The sequence below is a fragment of the Scomber scombrus genome, chromosome 20 (genome assembly GCF_963691925.1).
Source record: "Scomber scombrus chromosome 20, fScoSco1.1, whole genome shotgun sequence".
Classification (NCBI taxonomy): domain Eukaryota; kingdom Metazoa; phylum Chordata; class Actinopteri; order Scombriformes; family Scombridae; genus Scomber; species Scomber scombrus.
Genome location: NC_084989.1, coordinates 4,401,014 through 4,417,817, shown reverse-complemented (window position 1 = coordinate 4,417,817; position 16,804 = coordinate 4,401,014). Strand labels below are relative to the sequence as shown.

General features: G+C 40.8%; 1 protein-coding gene across 2 annotated transcripts in view; it reads left to right on the top strand.

The window, feature by feature from the left end:
- Positions 1 to 16,804, top strand: part of LOC134002542 (microtubule-associated protein 4) — a 112,981-nt gene that overhangs the window by 61,909 nt on the left and 34,268 nt on the right. For both annotated transcript variants that reach the window (XM_062441894.1, XM_062441893.1), the window contains exon 7: positions 948 to 2,420. In XM_062441894.1, the coding sequence (XP_062297878.1) occupies positions 948 to 2,420 (1,473 nt within the window). The remainder of the gene's footprint in view (positions 1 to 947; positions 2,421 to 16,804) is intronic.

The following is a 16,804-nucleotide window of genomic DNA, read 5'->3' as shown; positions in this document are numbered from 1 at the left end:
AATTCTGTCTGACTATTGCCATTCATCATAGTTGCCCTTCAGACCTGAGCTGTGTTATACAATGTCCCAAGACTGAAAGAGGCTCTTTTAGTTACAGCATGGCTGCCTTTAATTGACCTCCTTTCTATGGTCCCATTAAGCACTCTTTGTTTTTGTGTGTCTGTAGGAGACTTTCATATTACTTATGTGTATATTACTTATACTTTTTATATTTACTATCTGACCTTATTTGTGTCTGCACACACTGACACAGCTCACTCTTGCTCTCTGTTTTGATTATAAACAGGGCTCTCTTTGCAGTCCAGTATTTTCAGTGTGCAATTTATGTGTACTCTGACCCGAGGCTATAGTGAATCAGCCGCCCAAAAGTACCACTTCTCTATACCATTTAATTCAGTACTTGACAGCATTTGAGTGCTTGTTTGTATATGTGTGTGTGTACGATATGTATTTGATTCTCATTCCTCCAAGCTTTCATTCACTCCATCAGCAATGACGGAAGGAATTTTAGGACTTTCACTGCTATGGGGGAGATTTAAAAACTAATGTTATTTGGTTCCATTTTAGGATTATCAACAAAACACACAGTTTTTCTTGTTTGGCTCAAAGGTAACTAATGAAAGAGGCAAAAAACACTGCCTGGCCTTGGATTGAGTCCTTTCAGAAGTTTCTCCTCTGTTTTGGATCCATTCTGTCATCTTCTCAGCCTTCCCATCTTACCAAATAGAAAATATAGCTACATCACTATGAGAATTTAAAACTCATTGAAAGTCTTTTGTTTTTTCAGTGTTTATTATTTTGTTTGTTGAATTATTTTTAAGAAACGTAGTCATATGTTCTGAAGTTTTTTCAGTTATTTTTTGTGTGAGTTAGTTTAAGGGAACCAATTCATATGCTCATACCCATCTCCCCCAATATTAAACTCTCCCCTCTTCACCCACAAAAAGGTGCTTTAGGCGACTGCTGGCCAGACCAGGCTGGCTGCCTACCGACAGACCTCCCTTTCACTCCCAGTGTCTCCGATGTGATTAATCGCCATGCCAGACATCTCGCAACCACCCCCGATGACCCACCTGACAGCTGGCCCAGTCGTGAGAGCACCAGCTATGCTGGAGGTGACGAAAGGGAGGGAGAGGGATCAGACCGAAAACAGAAGAAGAAGAAGAAAAGGCGACAGAAAGATGAGGGCCATGAGCATGAAAGCAAAGGCCACCCTGAGGTGCAAGCACAGGGAGAAAACACTCCCCCAACAGAGGAGTTCTACCAAAGGATTGGCCCAAGGCGTGATAGAGGAGAGGGGGGCTGGGAGGAGCAGATTGGGAAGAGTGCTGGCCGGGGAAAGAGGGGTAAGAACAGAAAGAAGATCCCTGAGGAGTGGGCAGTGGTGGCAGAACCCTCTGTCCCTTCATCCACAGGGCCCTCTGAAATTACAGAGGAAGTGATAATGGATCAAGGGAGTCCAGCTCAGGAAAGCCTGGAGGCCTCCGTTGAAGATATGGACACCAGCCAGAGCCCTTGGAAAAAGGAGGTCCACCCAGAAGAATGCTTGGTATCTTCTCCTATGTCTCAGGACATATTCTCCCCTACATCTGCTTCCATTAGCCCACTAGTCCTGAACAGCGAGCTGAAAGCTACTGCAGCTCCGTTCACTATGCCTTCCACCACCAGCACTGGAATGGTTGGTTCCTTCCCCATGGCTCCTCGCCCTGATGATCCATTTGACCTCCTGATGGAGAGTGAAAATGCCAGTCTGGGCAATAGCAGCCAGGCTTTTTCTCCACCTTTCTCATCCCAAAATGAAGCAGCAGTTGGTGACATGGTTGACAGCGGGATGTTTGACAACTCCAGCTCTTTCCAAGAGTCTTCTGTGCAAGTCATGCCTGAAAGTGACACCTCAGCTTTTAGCCCTGCCTCCCAGACAAGCCCGGGACTTCCAACAAAAGGTGAGGTCTTAGCTTCAGCTCCACCTCTTTCACCCTCAGATTCTTCTTGGCTCCTGAACGAATCCCACATGAGCAGCAACAGCGAGCTATTTGACTTCAGTGACATGAGCACTTCAGGTCATCCTTTACCCTTAAGCCTGGCCTTTGACACACCAAGCCCAGCCCCTCTCCGCTCCCCCAAAACTACAGCTCAGGAATTCCAAACCAAAGAACAAAAAGATGCCAAATCAGCCCAGAAACAATCTAAGAAGTCTCGTTCTTCATCTTCTTCCTCCTCTGTAAAGAGTCCTACCTCCCCAGGGGCTAAGAAATTCCCTCCACAGGAATCCCCAGGTATCAGCCCCTCTTCCCCTCCATCACTCAGCCCTGTAGGAACTCCAGGATCTGGTCTTAACCCTGCAGCTAAGCCCTTCTTTCCCAGCTTTGCTGATCCCATGGAAGAACCAGCTGTGGCCCCTCCAGTTGCCCCCACTGAAGGTTGGTTGCAGTCAGCCCTGGATGAAATAGAAGTTAGATATAGAGTAGCTAAAAGATATAGTCGAAAGGTATGATGCATGATGCTTCCATCCAGTTTGAGTAGTTAGGTCATTTTAAACTGATTTCAAATATGCTTTTCACCTGGGATTGATTGCTTGGTGTCTTTAACTAGACCCATTTATGTTGCCCCTTGCATGGACACCTTTAGCTAAAAACTTGGCTGTTTGGTGTGTCTAGTTTAGACTATTTTTTGTGTGACTAATGCATGGGCTCAAGTGTTGATCAACTGGAACTTTGGATTGGCTTTACTTTAATCTGTAAGTACCTTAATTATGATGATCCACTGCTGGGATGTTCTCCTAATTAACAGTGTTGCTGTTGATGGGTGTGCTACTACTAACCAATCACGGAGTCTTTCTCCTTAGCGACAACACTAGGCTGTGTCATCTTCACCCAATCAAAACCAAACTTTTCTGTCTCTTCTGTCCAGGTGTATACGTTAACACTATAATCATGTTCTGTTTCCTTTGCATCCAGGGGTGAGGTGTCACTCTATCTTGTCTCTCCTGTTTCCAATTAACTCTGTTTTCCTCACTAGCCGCCTTTTTCCTTTACAACTTCTCCTAAAAAAGAATGCTGAAGAAAAAAGGCTTTTTGGGTGTCATATTAACTTATAACCTCTGTTATGCATCAACAGTTCACTGCCTGGTGTGTCTCCTGACAGTATAACTTTTTTTTAAATGTCAAATTGTAATTGTTGTTTTTGTCGGTTTTACTTTCCATGTTCTGTGATGATTGCTGCCTCATCTGCTTCTCCACCATAGGTAAGTCCTATTTTAATTCCTCTTTAGGCATTGTTTTTTCATGCATCATTATTGAGGATAGTCACTGGTGTGATTACAGAATGATTGAAGTGAAAACATAGACAGAGTGAGTGCTTATTGAGTGTAATATTTAGAGCACAGAGGAGATGCCGCCCATATGTAAGGGGTTTTGGCTTCAGAGAATGTCTGTTTGCAGATGATGTTGTTCTTTTTATTTCATTGGGCCATAACCTGCAAAGTGTTCTGGAGCAGGTTACAGCTCAATGTAATTTGAAGATCCAAGCCAGGAATTGACAACTTGAAAGTTCATAGATAGATGTATGGAGACAGCTCTTGAAAGAAAGGGATCATGGATATAAATAACTGAAAAGAGTTTCCTTCTGGGCTCACCTTTAGAGATAAAGGGGAGATCTCAGAAATCAAAAAGAAGCTTGGATTAGAATTGCTGCTGTTTTCCATTAAAAGGAGTTACCTGAGGTGGTTCAGGCACCTGATTAGAGTGCCCTCCTGACCCCTCACTTAAGAGGTTTCCCTAGTATGCCAAAATGGAAAGGAAACCCTGGGGCAGACCTAGAACCTGCTGAAGGGATTACTTATCCAGAAATCCCCCAGAAATAGGTGGGACATGTAGTTAGAAAGAAAAGATGTTTGGACTACCTTGTTTGGAAAATGGATGAAAGAATGGAGTATTATCAGTCTGTTGGGCAAGTTGTGAAATTCAACTATCAAGTCATCTGTCAATCAAGTGAAAGCTTTCCTGATAGTCTCTTCTTTTTACTGCAGAATACACATGTAGCAGTGTGACTCATTAAGAAGAAGTTTCAGCTCACTGGGGAATAATAATGTTTATACCAACCAGAGATGAACAGTTAAAAATAGAGCAGTTGTTCTTGTGCGTGTGTGTTCACTGAATATCAGAGTTATAAGATAACACGAGCTGTTGATCAGCTTCTTGACCAGCCCTTGTTTTAATGTCACATGAATTTGAAGCATTGTGTTACATTGTTCCGTAATGTAATGAAATAGTAGCGTCTACAGCAACCAATTGTGTAAAGTGGTTGACTTGTGTTTTTGTTTGTGAGTGGATGTTTGTGTATGTCAATCAATCTATGTGGCTATTGAAGCGTAAATCTTGACATTTATGTTCGTCTCTGTCTCCTATATTTGTGTGTCCTTTTTTCTGAGGAGCTGAAGTGTTTTTCTGTTCCTCTGTGATTTATGAAGACGCAGAGTTCCAGAGGATTCGTTTCCTTGTTCTTCCTTTCAACACTTCCTGTCCCTGCCTCCCATTGGAGGCTGTAATGAGTACTGAGGCAGCCCTCAGCTCACCACAGGAACAGCAGAGTGTGGAACCTGACTATTAGCAGCTTTGATCAATGCCCACCACTCTTCCACAAGAAAGGCCTGGCTTGCTTTAGTTTTTTTTTTTTTTTTTTTACCACTTCCAAGACACATAGACACAAATATAGTGCAGGTTTGTGGATAAGTAGGGTGCTGGATTCATGCTCATTGGGTTGAGTGGTTGTTTTGAGTGTAGAATGACAGGGTTAACTCCACCGCATCATTTGATACACATAGTGCGTTGTACACATTTTTCCGTATGCTTTCACTTGTATGTGTCAGTGTAAATTTGTGTTCATATGAGAAAGAAAGAGTGCTAAACGCAGCTGCCTCTGTCTTCCCTCTGGGTAATGAGACCTTTTGTCAGTGCCCAGGGGTGGGTCTTTGTCATCAAGACTGCTATTTAAGCCTTGTATAAAAGATAAGAAGGCATGTGGCGCACAATGAAGAGGAAGAAGAGAGACTTCCTGTTGGATACAGACGAGGGAGGACAAAAATCAGCTAAAAAACGATAAAATTGGAGCTAAAAACATAAAAGCCTTTCAAAAACGTTTGAGGGAAACAGTAGGATGTAAAAGAGAAGTGCTGGGATAGAAAATTGCAGTTAGTGTACCACAGGAAAGAGTGGCAAGGGGAAAAAGATGATGCTGTGTAAGACCTGTTGATGAAAACAACATGCAGAGGTGACAACAGAGATGAATATACAGGAGTAGAAGAGGGGTGGGAATGCAGTTTTAAAACAGTGAGAAATTTAAGGGTGTCACAGAGGAGGGTTAACAGAAGAAAGCCTGATGGAGATCTAGGTTGAGAGATATGAGGGAATATTCCAGCACTGGACAATGTGGTAGTAGATCATCTACAGCCACACCTGTTGGTTTAACAATAGAAAGAGACAGCAAGCCTTCAACTGAAGCAGATGCATGATACTTCTGATGTACTCATTGTGATGCACCCGACTCTGCAGTCCCCCTCATCGTAACAGAGCACTCCTCCAACTGTTGTTTCAGCATCTTTTTCTACCACAGCAGGTGTTTCCAGCAAAAATGTTCTCATGAACCAGCTGTACACTACCTGCCTACCACCAGACAGCAGACAGACAATTAGCATTAAATAACTACATTTTCCATGTAGATGCTGGTGGAGACTCAAAACAGAGCTAAAAGGAATGAATGTTGGACTTGTATCTGCCCGAAACATGAATGTTGGATAGATAATTGTTGGCTAACACATTCAACGCGTCTTCATGAAGTTGTAATATGTCAGCGTTTGTTTTTTTCTTCTTTCCTTACACTCTACATTTAGTTAATTCAAATAAAAAGTAAAAGTTATGGCAAAAGAAACAGGAGGGGCACACCACATCACAACAACACCTATGCCCCTCTCTTTCAGACAGAACAGAGGTTCCAGACTGTATAGAAAGCACAAATAAAAAGCTGCTGAGGTCCTGTCTCCAGACACTCATACACAACCACATATACACAGCTGAGTCATCAAGCTATTTAAGGACAAACACAAATCCTCAAAAGGCAGGCAGGCATGAATATACTGTATCAGCAGGCTATTTTTACCCCTTAGCACTTTTCGCTGTTGTTTAGGCTCCTTTCATTGGGGCACAGGCTGTTAGACAGTAGCCCAGAAGGGCCATTTGTACAGTGTGGGCCCCATTCCATAACTGGGGTGAGTTAATGTGTTTTGACGGCTTTGGGGGAAGCGTTGGGTTTTTGCCTCGTTGGCGCCACTGTTGGAGGCAACACCAAACGGTAGAGCGTGAGTCATTCTGGGTTGATTTTTCAGAGGATGTGCCGTGCTTCTGCAACAGATTCGTAGCCCATGCAGAGATGGCTCCGGGCCAGCAGCGTGGGCTGTGCTGACGATTTAATACATTTTGATATTGACATTTTAAAAGGCAGCTGTATCAGCGCAGTCAGTGGAAATTTTGGGAGTTTGTCTCCTGCATGTCGAACAGCTCTAAATGTGTGCCACACGCCCTCTATTCATGTTTTAGGTAGGTTGTTGTGACAAGTGGCTTTCAATACTATAAGTCCATGATGCATTTTCCATAATACCAATTTACCAATAATAGTGCAAATATATCAACATGTCATGTGTGTTTCCATTAGTCTTAATCAGAGTTAGACTCCATGAAGACATAAAATGGTCAAAATGCTGGTCCTTAGAAGATGGAAGATCACAAGTTCTACTACTTCAGCACTTAATTCTCACTTTAGACACACTTTAGTCATTGGGTCTGGCACCAAAGCTCATCACAGCTCAGCACATTCACACTCAGACATGTGGCCTCTAACATCCTTCATAAGAGGAACATGAACAGGCACTTGGATTCAGGTTGTGTTATTATGTAGCTGACAATAAAAAAATAAAAAAATAAAATCCCAAAACAACGCAACATCCCTGTGCATGACTTCCTGTTTCAATATTTGTGATTTATATGATATGACTGATCTTAAAAGCTTTTTACAGCCAATCTATAGTTTAGTGTGTCAGTTCATGGATGGATTTAAAAAAAAAAAAAATGTAATCTTTGTGAGACTGATTCAGGAGTGAATCTTATTTACAAGAAAACGTGTTAATGTATCTAAATAAATAAATACAGTTACACAGGTGGTGTAAATATAGTAGTATTCTAGCTGTTTAATATTGCACCATAAAGCTGGACTTGAAGGAGATTGAGAAATAATCCAAAATAACCAGAGTCTAAAATATCCTGACTTTTACCCCCTAGTACGGCTCAAACCCCAAACACACTGAATCCTACATTTCCCATATTGCATTTCTCATAACTCTACCTATTACAACCACACACACACACACACACACAGATTTATACACACACATACTTAACGTAGTTGAATAAAAAATGACTTGACTAAACTCCTTTAATGTCACAGAAGTCATTTATACAACTGCTTTCCACAGACTGAAGTGGACTCTCCACGACTATTAAGTCTTCCTTTATGTGTTAAATTGTCGGGAGGACAATTTCGGCTCTCTCCATGGTGCTGAAACTCCACGTGGAGGGAGCTTACATGTATGTCTCTTATAACCACATTTCTTTACAGACAATATGTCATGACTCATCATCCTGACACTCCTGATAAGGGGTCCATTCTCTTAGAAGTTTAATTGCGCCAAACTTTTGTTAAACGTGAAAGGAAAAGTTTGGTTTGCCAGCACTGACTACCCCTTTATCTATATAGGCTATACCAATATAATTAATCTTCTTTTTGTACCCTCCTAAAACGTTTTTTTCTCCTTCCCTCTGACCTGATTTCCACTTTAGTCGAGCCACTTTATATTCTCAGCTTCGCTAAGACAGCAGGTGAGGAGACAAGTACAGTATGTGTTCAGTTTCCAGCCAAAATGAATCCAAAATTGCACAGCAGCTTTATAGTGAAAGAGATATAAAAGATAAAATGTGTGTGTTATTTATTTTGACAAAGCATTTAGCTAGCCTTAGTCTTAGGTTTGTAATTCACTTTCACAGCCTTTAACTAAGGTTTACTCTGTATTTGGAATGGGAGTACTCTGTGTGTGTGTGTGAGAACTTGTTTTGTAGTTTCAGCTTCTGTTAAATAAGAATCGATGATCAGACGAAGGCATCGCAGGCAGACTTCAGACAGACTGAGAGAACTCTGGAAACCCCCCCGGCAGCAGTAAAAACAGACAGATCTGAAGCAGAGGGGTGTCCAGAAAAAAAAACACACGAGACAGGCTGAGGCGTGAAAAAGATTGATGTGTGTGCGGTGGGACAAACAAACAGGGAGGCGGGGAGACAAACAGATTTATTGAGTGAGAGATAGACAGAAGCAAACTGATTCAAACAGGTAAGACACAAATATAGGAGGTGAATACTAAACTGATATTGAAAGAGAGTGTTAGGCACACATATATACATACAAACAGATGGATATGTAGAGCCACATATGCACACATTCATTCTTATAGACAGGGACACAATACATTAACACAAGACATACTTTCTAATTCACTCAAATTGCACTAAATAAACCCTGTTTTGTCAGTGTCAGCCTGGAATTGTATCATTTGGGATATGTCAAATGCCCCGTGAAATGAAAAATACATTTTCTCAGTTTTAATCCTGTGTCAATGTGTTAATTGTTCATTGAGCTCTTGTAACAAGCCAAATATATGTAAAGAAAATCAGTTTTTAAATGAATCTTTTTAAGAATTCATTCACCTCTCCCTCGTCCTCCTCCTGATCTAACAACAGCTGAGGGAGCCAGCAGTCCTCCGTAGCTCCATTTCTCTCTGCAGCTCGGTATCGTGCTAAACCCTAAGCCCCGTCGACTTTTTAGCTGTAATATCAAATGCAAAGGATTTGATTTAAATCCCTCTTGTAAGTGCGCACCGCTCAAATATTCTGTTTCTCTGTTTCATGGGGCCTTGAAATAGGAGCACTAGAGCTGAAAATATGCTCCATGACCAGCAGTAAATGTAAATATATGTGACTTTGATATTTAAAATAAGACATGTCAAAAAGCATACTGGTTATGTAAAGACAGGTTGAACTGAAATTACACATTGGGTGACAAAGTCAAGGAAAAACCTGCATAAATGACTAAAGAAACATGACAGACGCTGATTCTTCCAGGGCAAAACAGCATTAGTCATCTGTTTAAACTTTTAAAATAAGCTATATTAACGTTTTTCATGACAAGCAGACTCATGTTGTTATGTGAATGATACCTGTTGTGTCTCAGAGGCAAAGGCATGAGTAGTGAGATGTTAATATACCACAACAAGACCTGAGATGGAAGAGGTCGTAGTAGGTTGCTCTGACATGCAAAGTTTATGTCCAAACCTTAACCTGGTAGAATAAATTATTATGCACATGTAGAATATGTGTAGTGTTTGATATTTGGCACCTAGGTTCCAACCTTGGAACTTAGAGCGAGTCGTCCTCTAATCAGAAGATTGGCGGTTCTATTCCCGGCTCCTTCATTCCTGTCGGCATTTCAATATGTCATTAGGCAAGATACTAAACCCTAAATTGCTCCAGATGGCTACGCCAATGGTGTATGAATGGGTGAATGAATGGGTGAATGTGTCTTTTAGTTTAAAAGCAGTTTGAGTGGTCGTAAATCTAGAAAAGAGCTATACAAGCAGTGGTTAAAGTGGGATTTGACAGATGTGGGAGCCCTGAAATTTGGTGTTGCGGTGCAGTAGGGAAAATTATGCAAATGATGGCAAATAACTGTTTTCGCTTTATTTTGGCCCGTTGGTACTATGCCATTGAATTTTCGTGTTCACATAATCAGGAAGTGGGCATAACAATTAAGTGAAAAGCAGTCATGAATTTGGCTGAAAAGTTGCAGAATATTGGGAAGTATGGCAGTGATGATATTCTACAGTATTTTTCATTTCCTAAAACAGTAAATCAAAACCATTACATAATTAACAAAATGAACAAATCTTTTTTGCGATTTCAAGACACTGTCCTCCTTACACTGCACACACAAACTATATTCTAGGCTACTTCCCAAATGTTCTGATGTCCAGTGCAAAATGATGGCTAGATGTATCAAGTGAGTTCACTAAGCTGCAGTCTTGTGTGTTCTGGTTTATCAGTACTGTTATGCAGCAATCTAAATCATCCTCAAATCACACTCTGACAAAACTTTTCTGACTTTAACTTTAACCCCTGTATACAAGTACAATCCATTTATCACTTGCCAAGCTGAACCTGGTTCAGGCTTTGCTGCATTTGTTCTAGTTATCAAAACTCATCCAAACATTTTGTGAAAGTCATACAGGTTGTTCTGAAAGACAGTGATAAAAAAAATATGGTTTGTCATTGAGGTATGAGCCAGTGAGGGAACATCTTTTGAAAGAATGATGTTCAGTTACAGAAAACCTGCAGAAGTCATGCTAAAGAAATGTGAAGCTGTTCTTGTAGCTTTAGAACCATGATACTATTTAAAAGATTACAGTTATGTTGTTTGACTAAGTGCATCAGAAAAAAAGTCAACATACAGTGTCTTTGTTTCATTATGTGTATGCATGTGTATTTCAGCCGTATAAATTAAACTAAAAATTAAACCTCTTTCCTTTTTTGATACGTTCATTAGAGAAGGAAGCTACATTAATGCTAAATGAGCAGCTTTTACTGCTTTTAATGAACATGAGACCGATGAAGCATGCAGCTCTGTGCACAACTTGCTCTTTATGCATCAGCAGATAGTAGAAAAGTCCACCTTGCACCTCGGTTTGATTGAAATAAAGCAATTTGCCACTTTGTAATTGACCTCTATAACCTGATTTCCTCACTAACAGACTTGCACAGGTGAAATTTGCCTAACTTCAATAAAGCAGCCTGTGGAGCCTGGAGAACAGGCTGCTTTCTAGATAAAAATGTTCATAAAGGTCAAATTGTTATTTTCGAGTTTCCGGTGGTAGACAGACAGAGACATGAAGTGCCTTTGGGGGGGGGGGGGGGGGGGGGGCAAGAGGAAGAGAAAGAACAGGGAGCGCGGGGCGTTGCTATAGAGACTAAGGATCAGTTAATGTTGCCATAGGAACAGCAACAGATGCTGGAGTTAATGAAAGACTACATTGACGACACTTGCTGATGCCACAGATTCTGTGTTATACAGACTAATATTAAACCATCAGTTGCAACTCCACTATGCCATTATTTCATATACTGTATGTGTATCCATGGCTGTTATGGAACATTTTACCACCTTTGTTACTTTACAACCAATTTCCCTTTACTACCAATTTACCTTCAGCTAATTTATTTTAGGAAGTAACTGACATGTAGTGTCTATAACGGCATATCACATCAGAAGTTATCTCAGGGCACTTTTCACACCTTTGTTATTGAGGGCTATCTCATTGTTATAAAAAATAGTTTCCCCCCGATTTAATTAGTTTTGAGATCGTTTGGCCCCTAAATCGTAATCACGATCAAATTTAGATGAATTGAGCAGCCTTAGGTGGGCGATCATCTGCCTCGACTGGTTAAGGGAGAAAGAAAGAGAGAAGAAGAAAGAGAGAGACAGAGATGTACAGCAACAACAACAATAATAATAGAAAATATGACTAATAATAGTAGCAGCAGCTATGGACAGGAAAGCAGAATCTCCAGACTCAAGTAATATTTCAGGGCACATTATGAACACAGGCATCATAGAGGAGGCACAGATATCTATCTATCTATCAACAGTAGCGTCAGTAGACCAGAAAGCATCCGCAATATTTATTTTGAAAAACAGGACATTTGTCATTTTATAGCATAGTCACTTTCTGTCATCTGCAAAAGCACATGTTCATTTTTACCCTCTTCACCTACGTGTAAAACTCATTTCTTAAAACATTGCCGACATCGAAGGACTCACGATGGACAGTTAGAAATAAGCAATGCTGCAGAACCAGAGATATTATTAAAATAATTATTAGAAAAATAAAGCAAAAGATGTGAAAGACTGAAGTCTAAAGAGACAAACGCACACATATGCTGCGACTTAACACGATGCAGAAAGAGCAGATGGACAGCAGCAGGCACGAGTCTGCCTCAGTCTTTGTGGTAGAAGGTTCTGAATGCACTGCAGTGGGAGACAATCAAAAACAGCATAACTTCCCCTTTTTATGCATCTTAATTATACAAAACATGTAAAGAAGATAACACATCTGTAGCAGGCTGTAAACATGGAGCATGGCTGTACCAGGCTGTGGAATATGGAGATTAATGAGAGGGCAGTAGGGGACAAAGGTGGAGAGAAAGGAGGACAACAACAGTTTGAGCTGAGCATCATCTTACATTGATCTATGCAGATGAATCAAAATCCCGGTGTCTGTTAAATCATAATGTATGGAGAGCTTTTTAACAATCACAGCTTATTTAAAAAATTGAAAAAGTGTATTCGAAAGGGAGGAGGAGAGTAGCCCAACTGAGTAGGAAGTAATGGAAACGTGCGGTGTATGTATAATGGAATGCTGCAGTGTTTTTCCAACCTGCGACTGTCTGATGAGCGTCTGGCTGTGACACAGGTCGACTAATCCAGACTGGAAATGGAATTGAAATGCCACCATTTAAAATGCAGACTGTAACACCAAACATCAGCAACTGATCTTTCTGAGCCCTTATTTTGAAATATGCCACGAGTTCAAATCAGACAAAAAACATGTAACAACATAGAAAATATCATTCTAGATTTAAACACCGTAAATTCATTCAATTGATTCATTAGTTTTTTTTATCACATTTTTAAAAGTGGCTGTATGAATAAATGTAGTACATGGTGACAGGCTTGGCATCTTATAGTGGTGGTAATGGATATGAATGTCACATTTTCCATTTTCCCCCGTCGTACTTTATTCTGTAGATGAATGTAATCTTACTCAGTGTGGACCACCGTCCAATTAGCTCTACATCTATGTCTGTCCATCACAGCAGACAGACTGCGTGCCTTCTGGGGGTAATGAGGGTGATGGCAGGAGGAGGGCTAAACTGTTGATGGATGTAAATGGATTTTCATGTGTGTATGAGCTTATGTGAGATAGACATTTGATTATAGCGGCCGTAAATATTGTAAACACAGTCAGAGTTTGTGTGTGTGTGCGTGTGTGTGTGCGTGCGTGTGTGTGTGCGTGCGTGTTTGTGCCAGACATTCAGAGACAGCAGTGGGTGGAGTAGATATGGCTAAATTAGCCAAGGGCTCCAGATTCATTCATTATGGATGATAAACTTAGATCAGTTTGCTTCATAGGGAATAGTAGAGCTGCTGATTATTATGTCATTAATTAATAAAAATGAATGAGACACTGTCTCTTCTTTCAATTATGTGCTGTTTAGGCAAATATAGTCTCTCTATTACCAGGCAATTAGTTTAGTTTAGTTTATTTGGATCCCCATTAGCTGTTACCCAGGCAACAGCTACTATTCCTTGGGTCCATGCAAGAAAATACATGTCATTGAGTAGCAGATAGATGAAATAAACTATGAATATGTTGTGACGGGTAGATGGAGACTTTGTTTTTATAGGATTGAAGGTTATTGACTTGTGAAATTTGCTTGTGTTTCTTTTCTTCTTTATCTGTAGTTGTGACATATAGGAAGGAAGTCATTTAATTCATATAGTACCTTTCAATTGCAGAGGCGTCAGGAAGTGCTTCACAGTAGAAATAAAGCGTAATTATACATACAGACATAAAACACTAAAATAATTAAGAAAATAGAAGAATTACACGAAGGTAAGTCTAAACAAATGGATCTTGAGCTGCTTTTAAAGGTGTCCACAGTGTCTACTGATCTTAAGTCCAAAGCAAAAGTTTTCCAAAGTTTCGGACGCACAACCTCAACAATTTATACCTTTAATCCAGAGGTGTCCAAACTATTCCATAAAGGTCCATGTGGCTGCAGGTTTTCATTCCAACCAAACAGGCACACCAGGCTTGACTCATTCAATCAACTGATCTCAGTATTCAGACTGCTGATTGGTCGAATCGTGTGCTTTCGATTGGTCGGAACAAAAACCTGCAGGCACATGGCCCTTTATGGAATAGTTTGGACATGGAGTTGGCCTATAAATATGTGTCACTTTTTAAATGTAGGATGTAAACTTATGACTTTAGTGTCCTCAGTAGTAGCAACTCTTCTGTGTAGAAGATGCTGCACTTCCATATCTATGTCTATTCTTGTGTAACATCAGTAGTCAGGACCAAAGTACTGTTCCAAGTCAAGCCAAGTCTTTAATTACCTACAGCTGTCATAAATTTGTACTACAATCGTTACTATGTCGATAAATGTAGTTTGGAGAGTTTTTGAATACGTTGTCAATTTGGTCTGCTACCTCCCGAGATAGTCATGTCTCACGGTCATTCTCAGAGAATGTTTTCTCTTTTGCAATTGGCAGCTCAGATGTCTTTATAGCATTCTAACATGAAATATTTCAAATAATAACTACTTTTGTTGGCCAAATCAGTGCAGCTAAGGGTAAGGAAATGTAGAGAGGATGAAAAGTAATCATGTGAGACTGAGAAGCCTGGCGATGTTATCCTCCTGTCCGGAGACTCTCAGATTCAAATTACAAAATTCAAACTCCCAAGAAAGTTTGAACTCATTACTAAGTAAAATCTCTTGTGTCCTCAGACTAGATTTCCTCCGTATGCCTCAGCTTTCAATTTGTATTTAAAATACTGTATTTGATAATAGTTACCATCCCTTTTGAGGGGACTATTAATCTGTATATCTGAATGTATATGTAATATATATGTTTGTATGTTTCTCTACTCTTATTTGTTCATTATCATGTGAATTAGCGTCGCTCAAATGAAATTGATCTCAGCACTCTTCAGACAGTGGTTTATAATGAACTGCTCTCTTGCTGGATGTCTGTGATTGATACAAAGACACCACTGACTCGAGCAAAGTCATTGGCCTGTGGCTAGAAACAGAGTACATTAGCATAGTGGAATACCCTCCCCAGGGTTTATAGCATATTTATTACCCTCCCCCTTTTCCTACACAATCGCACACACATACACTTCATCCAACCTCCCTCGATCAGCCCAACTCTACAGACGATACCCCCACCATTACCACCAAACATCCCCCCGAACCATTTCCCCCCCAACCCCCCGCATGGCTCGAGCCAGCACACTGATGAGGATCCAGTTGCCATAACAACAAGAGGCAGTTGCTTTGGCGACTAATGGGAAGACGGGCCAAGCAGGAAACAATGGATGTTTGGCAAGGATGGGGGTGTTGTGACGGGCTGGGAAGGAGATTCGATTGAGCTATAAATAGACATGACTAAAGACCATCCATCTCTCCAGCAGCCCCCCTGCCGAGACTACCCCACCCCACTGTGATATCACTTCTTCTTCTTCTATTCCTGCCTTTCAGACATGAATTAGCATACAGAGTGTCTGTATTAAGGCCACAGCAAAAGAATTTCTCACATTTTATAAATGGCTTTCTGTCTGGCAGTATATATGTATAGCACATTCTCGTCACATCTCTCAAAATTGAAAATGTGCTTTGGACATGAGTCTAATTTAACCGAGTGGCACAAGAATTGAACGAGAAAGAGATGAGACAAGAAAACAAAACATGTCCAAAGAAGAAAAACAATGATTTTTGTGGAAAACACACCTGTTTCCTGTCACATCCTCCCTAAATCAATGTAGCCAAGCCATTTAAACATGCCGTCCCTCTTTTAATGACCACAGCTTTTGTCTTGTCTGTATACCCTCCCAGTGGCCTGCATGGGTTATTAGGCACAACGCTTCTGTCACCCACTGGGATTATGTAATGCTTGTATTTTGTGTGTGTGTGTGTGTGTGTGTGTGTGTGTCTTTTTCCAGCCAACCAGTCAGATGGGGTGAGGTCATCCAGTTTGTACGTTATGTATGTGTGTATGTGTCTCTGTCTTGTCCCCATGGGACTTAGTGTCAGTTTTGTACTTCAAGAGGCAAACAGACAAGGAGAGAAGTATTTGAGGAGGAAAAAACCAAGAACTCCACCGATGTGACACACAGAGGCAACTTCAGTACACCGGCCTCAAGCATGTCTACCCACCTGCCAGTACCTAACTGTCTGTCTGCACCTGCCCATCTGACTGTCTGTGCAGATGTGATGTGGAAAAATGAAAGAGACAGTGATTCTGCAGTGAGAATTAGGGTTTTGTGATGCAGACAGATAGACAGACAGGTGGGGGAATTGGACAGACTGTAGTTGATGTGACTGTACAGTGATTGAGGCGGTTGGCATTTCGGTGGAGACATGCTTTCCAACAGTGTTGACAGGCTGCCTTTTTGTGTTGTCCAAACGTGTATGCATCAGTCGGAGATGTAGATGTGTGAGATTGATTGTTGTCCTGAAGGAAAGAAAAAGGCAATTCTCATCTCCCGTGAACCTATTGGACAGGTAGTTTGTTAGATCTTACAGGTAGTTTGTCAGACTGTGTAGGACGACAGGCAGGCAAGGTAATAGAGTTCCAGTTTTTGTGTTTTAGTTGTAACATTTGCTTTAGGTCATATTTTATCTTTTTATTATCAGCAGTTCCTCTGTAGAGACCAAAACCAACAATTGATTGAACCTATAAAGGAAAAGCCGGATATAGCTTATTAGCTACAACAGCTTCCTTGATAGTTGTTTTGTCTTTTTGCCCACACATCTAGATAGATACGGTATATTAGGATGTGAATAACATTGGGATGTGGCCACTAAAT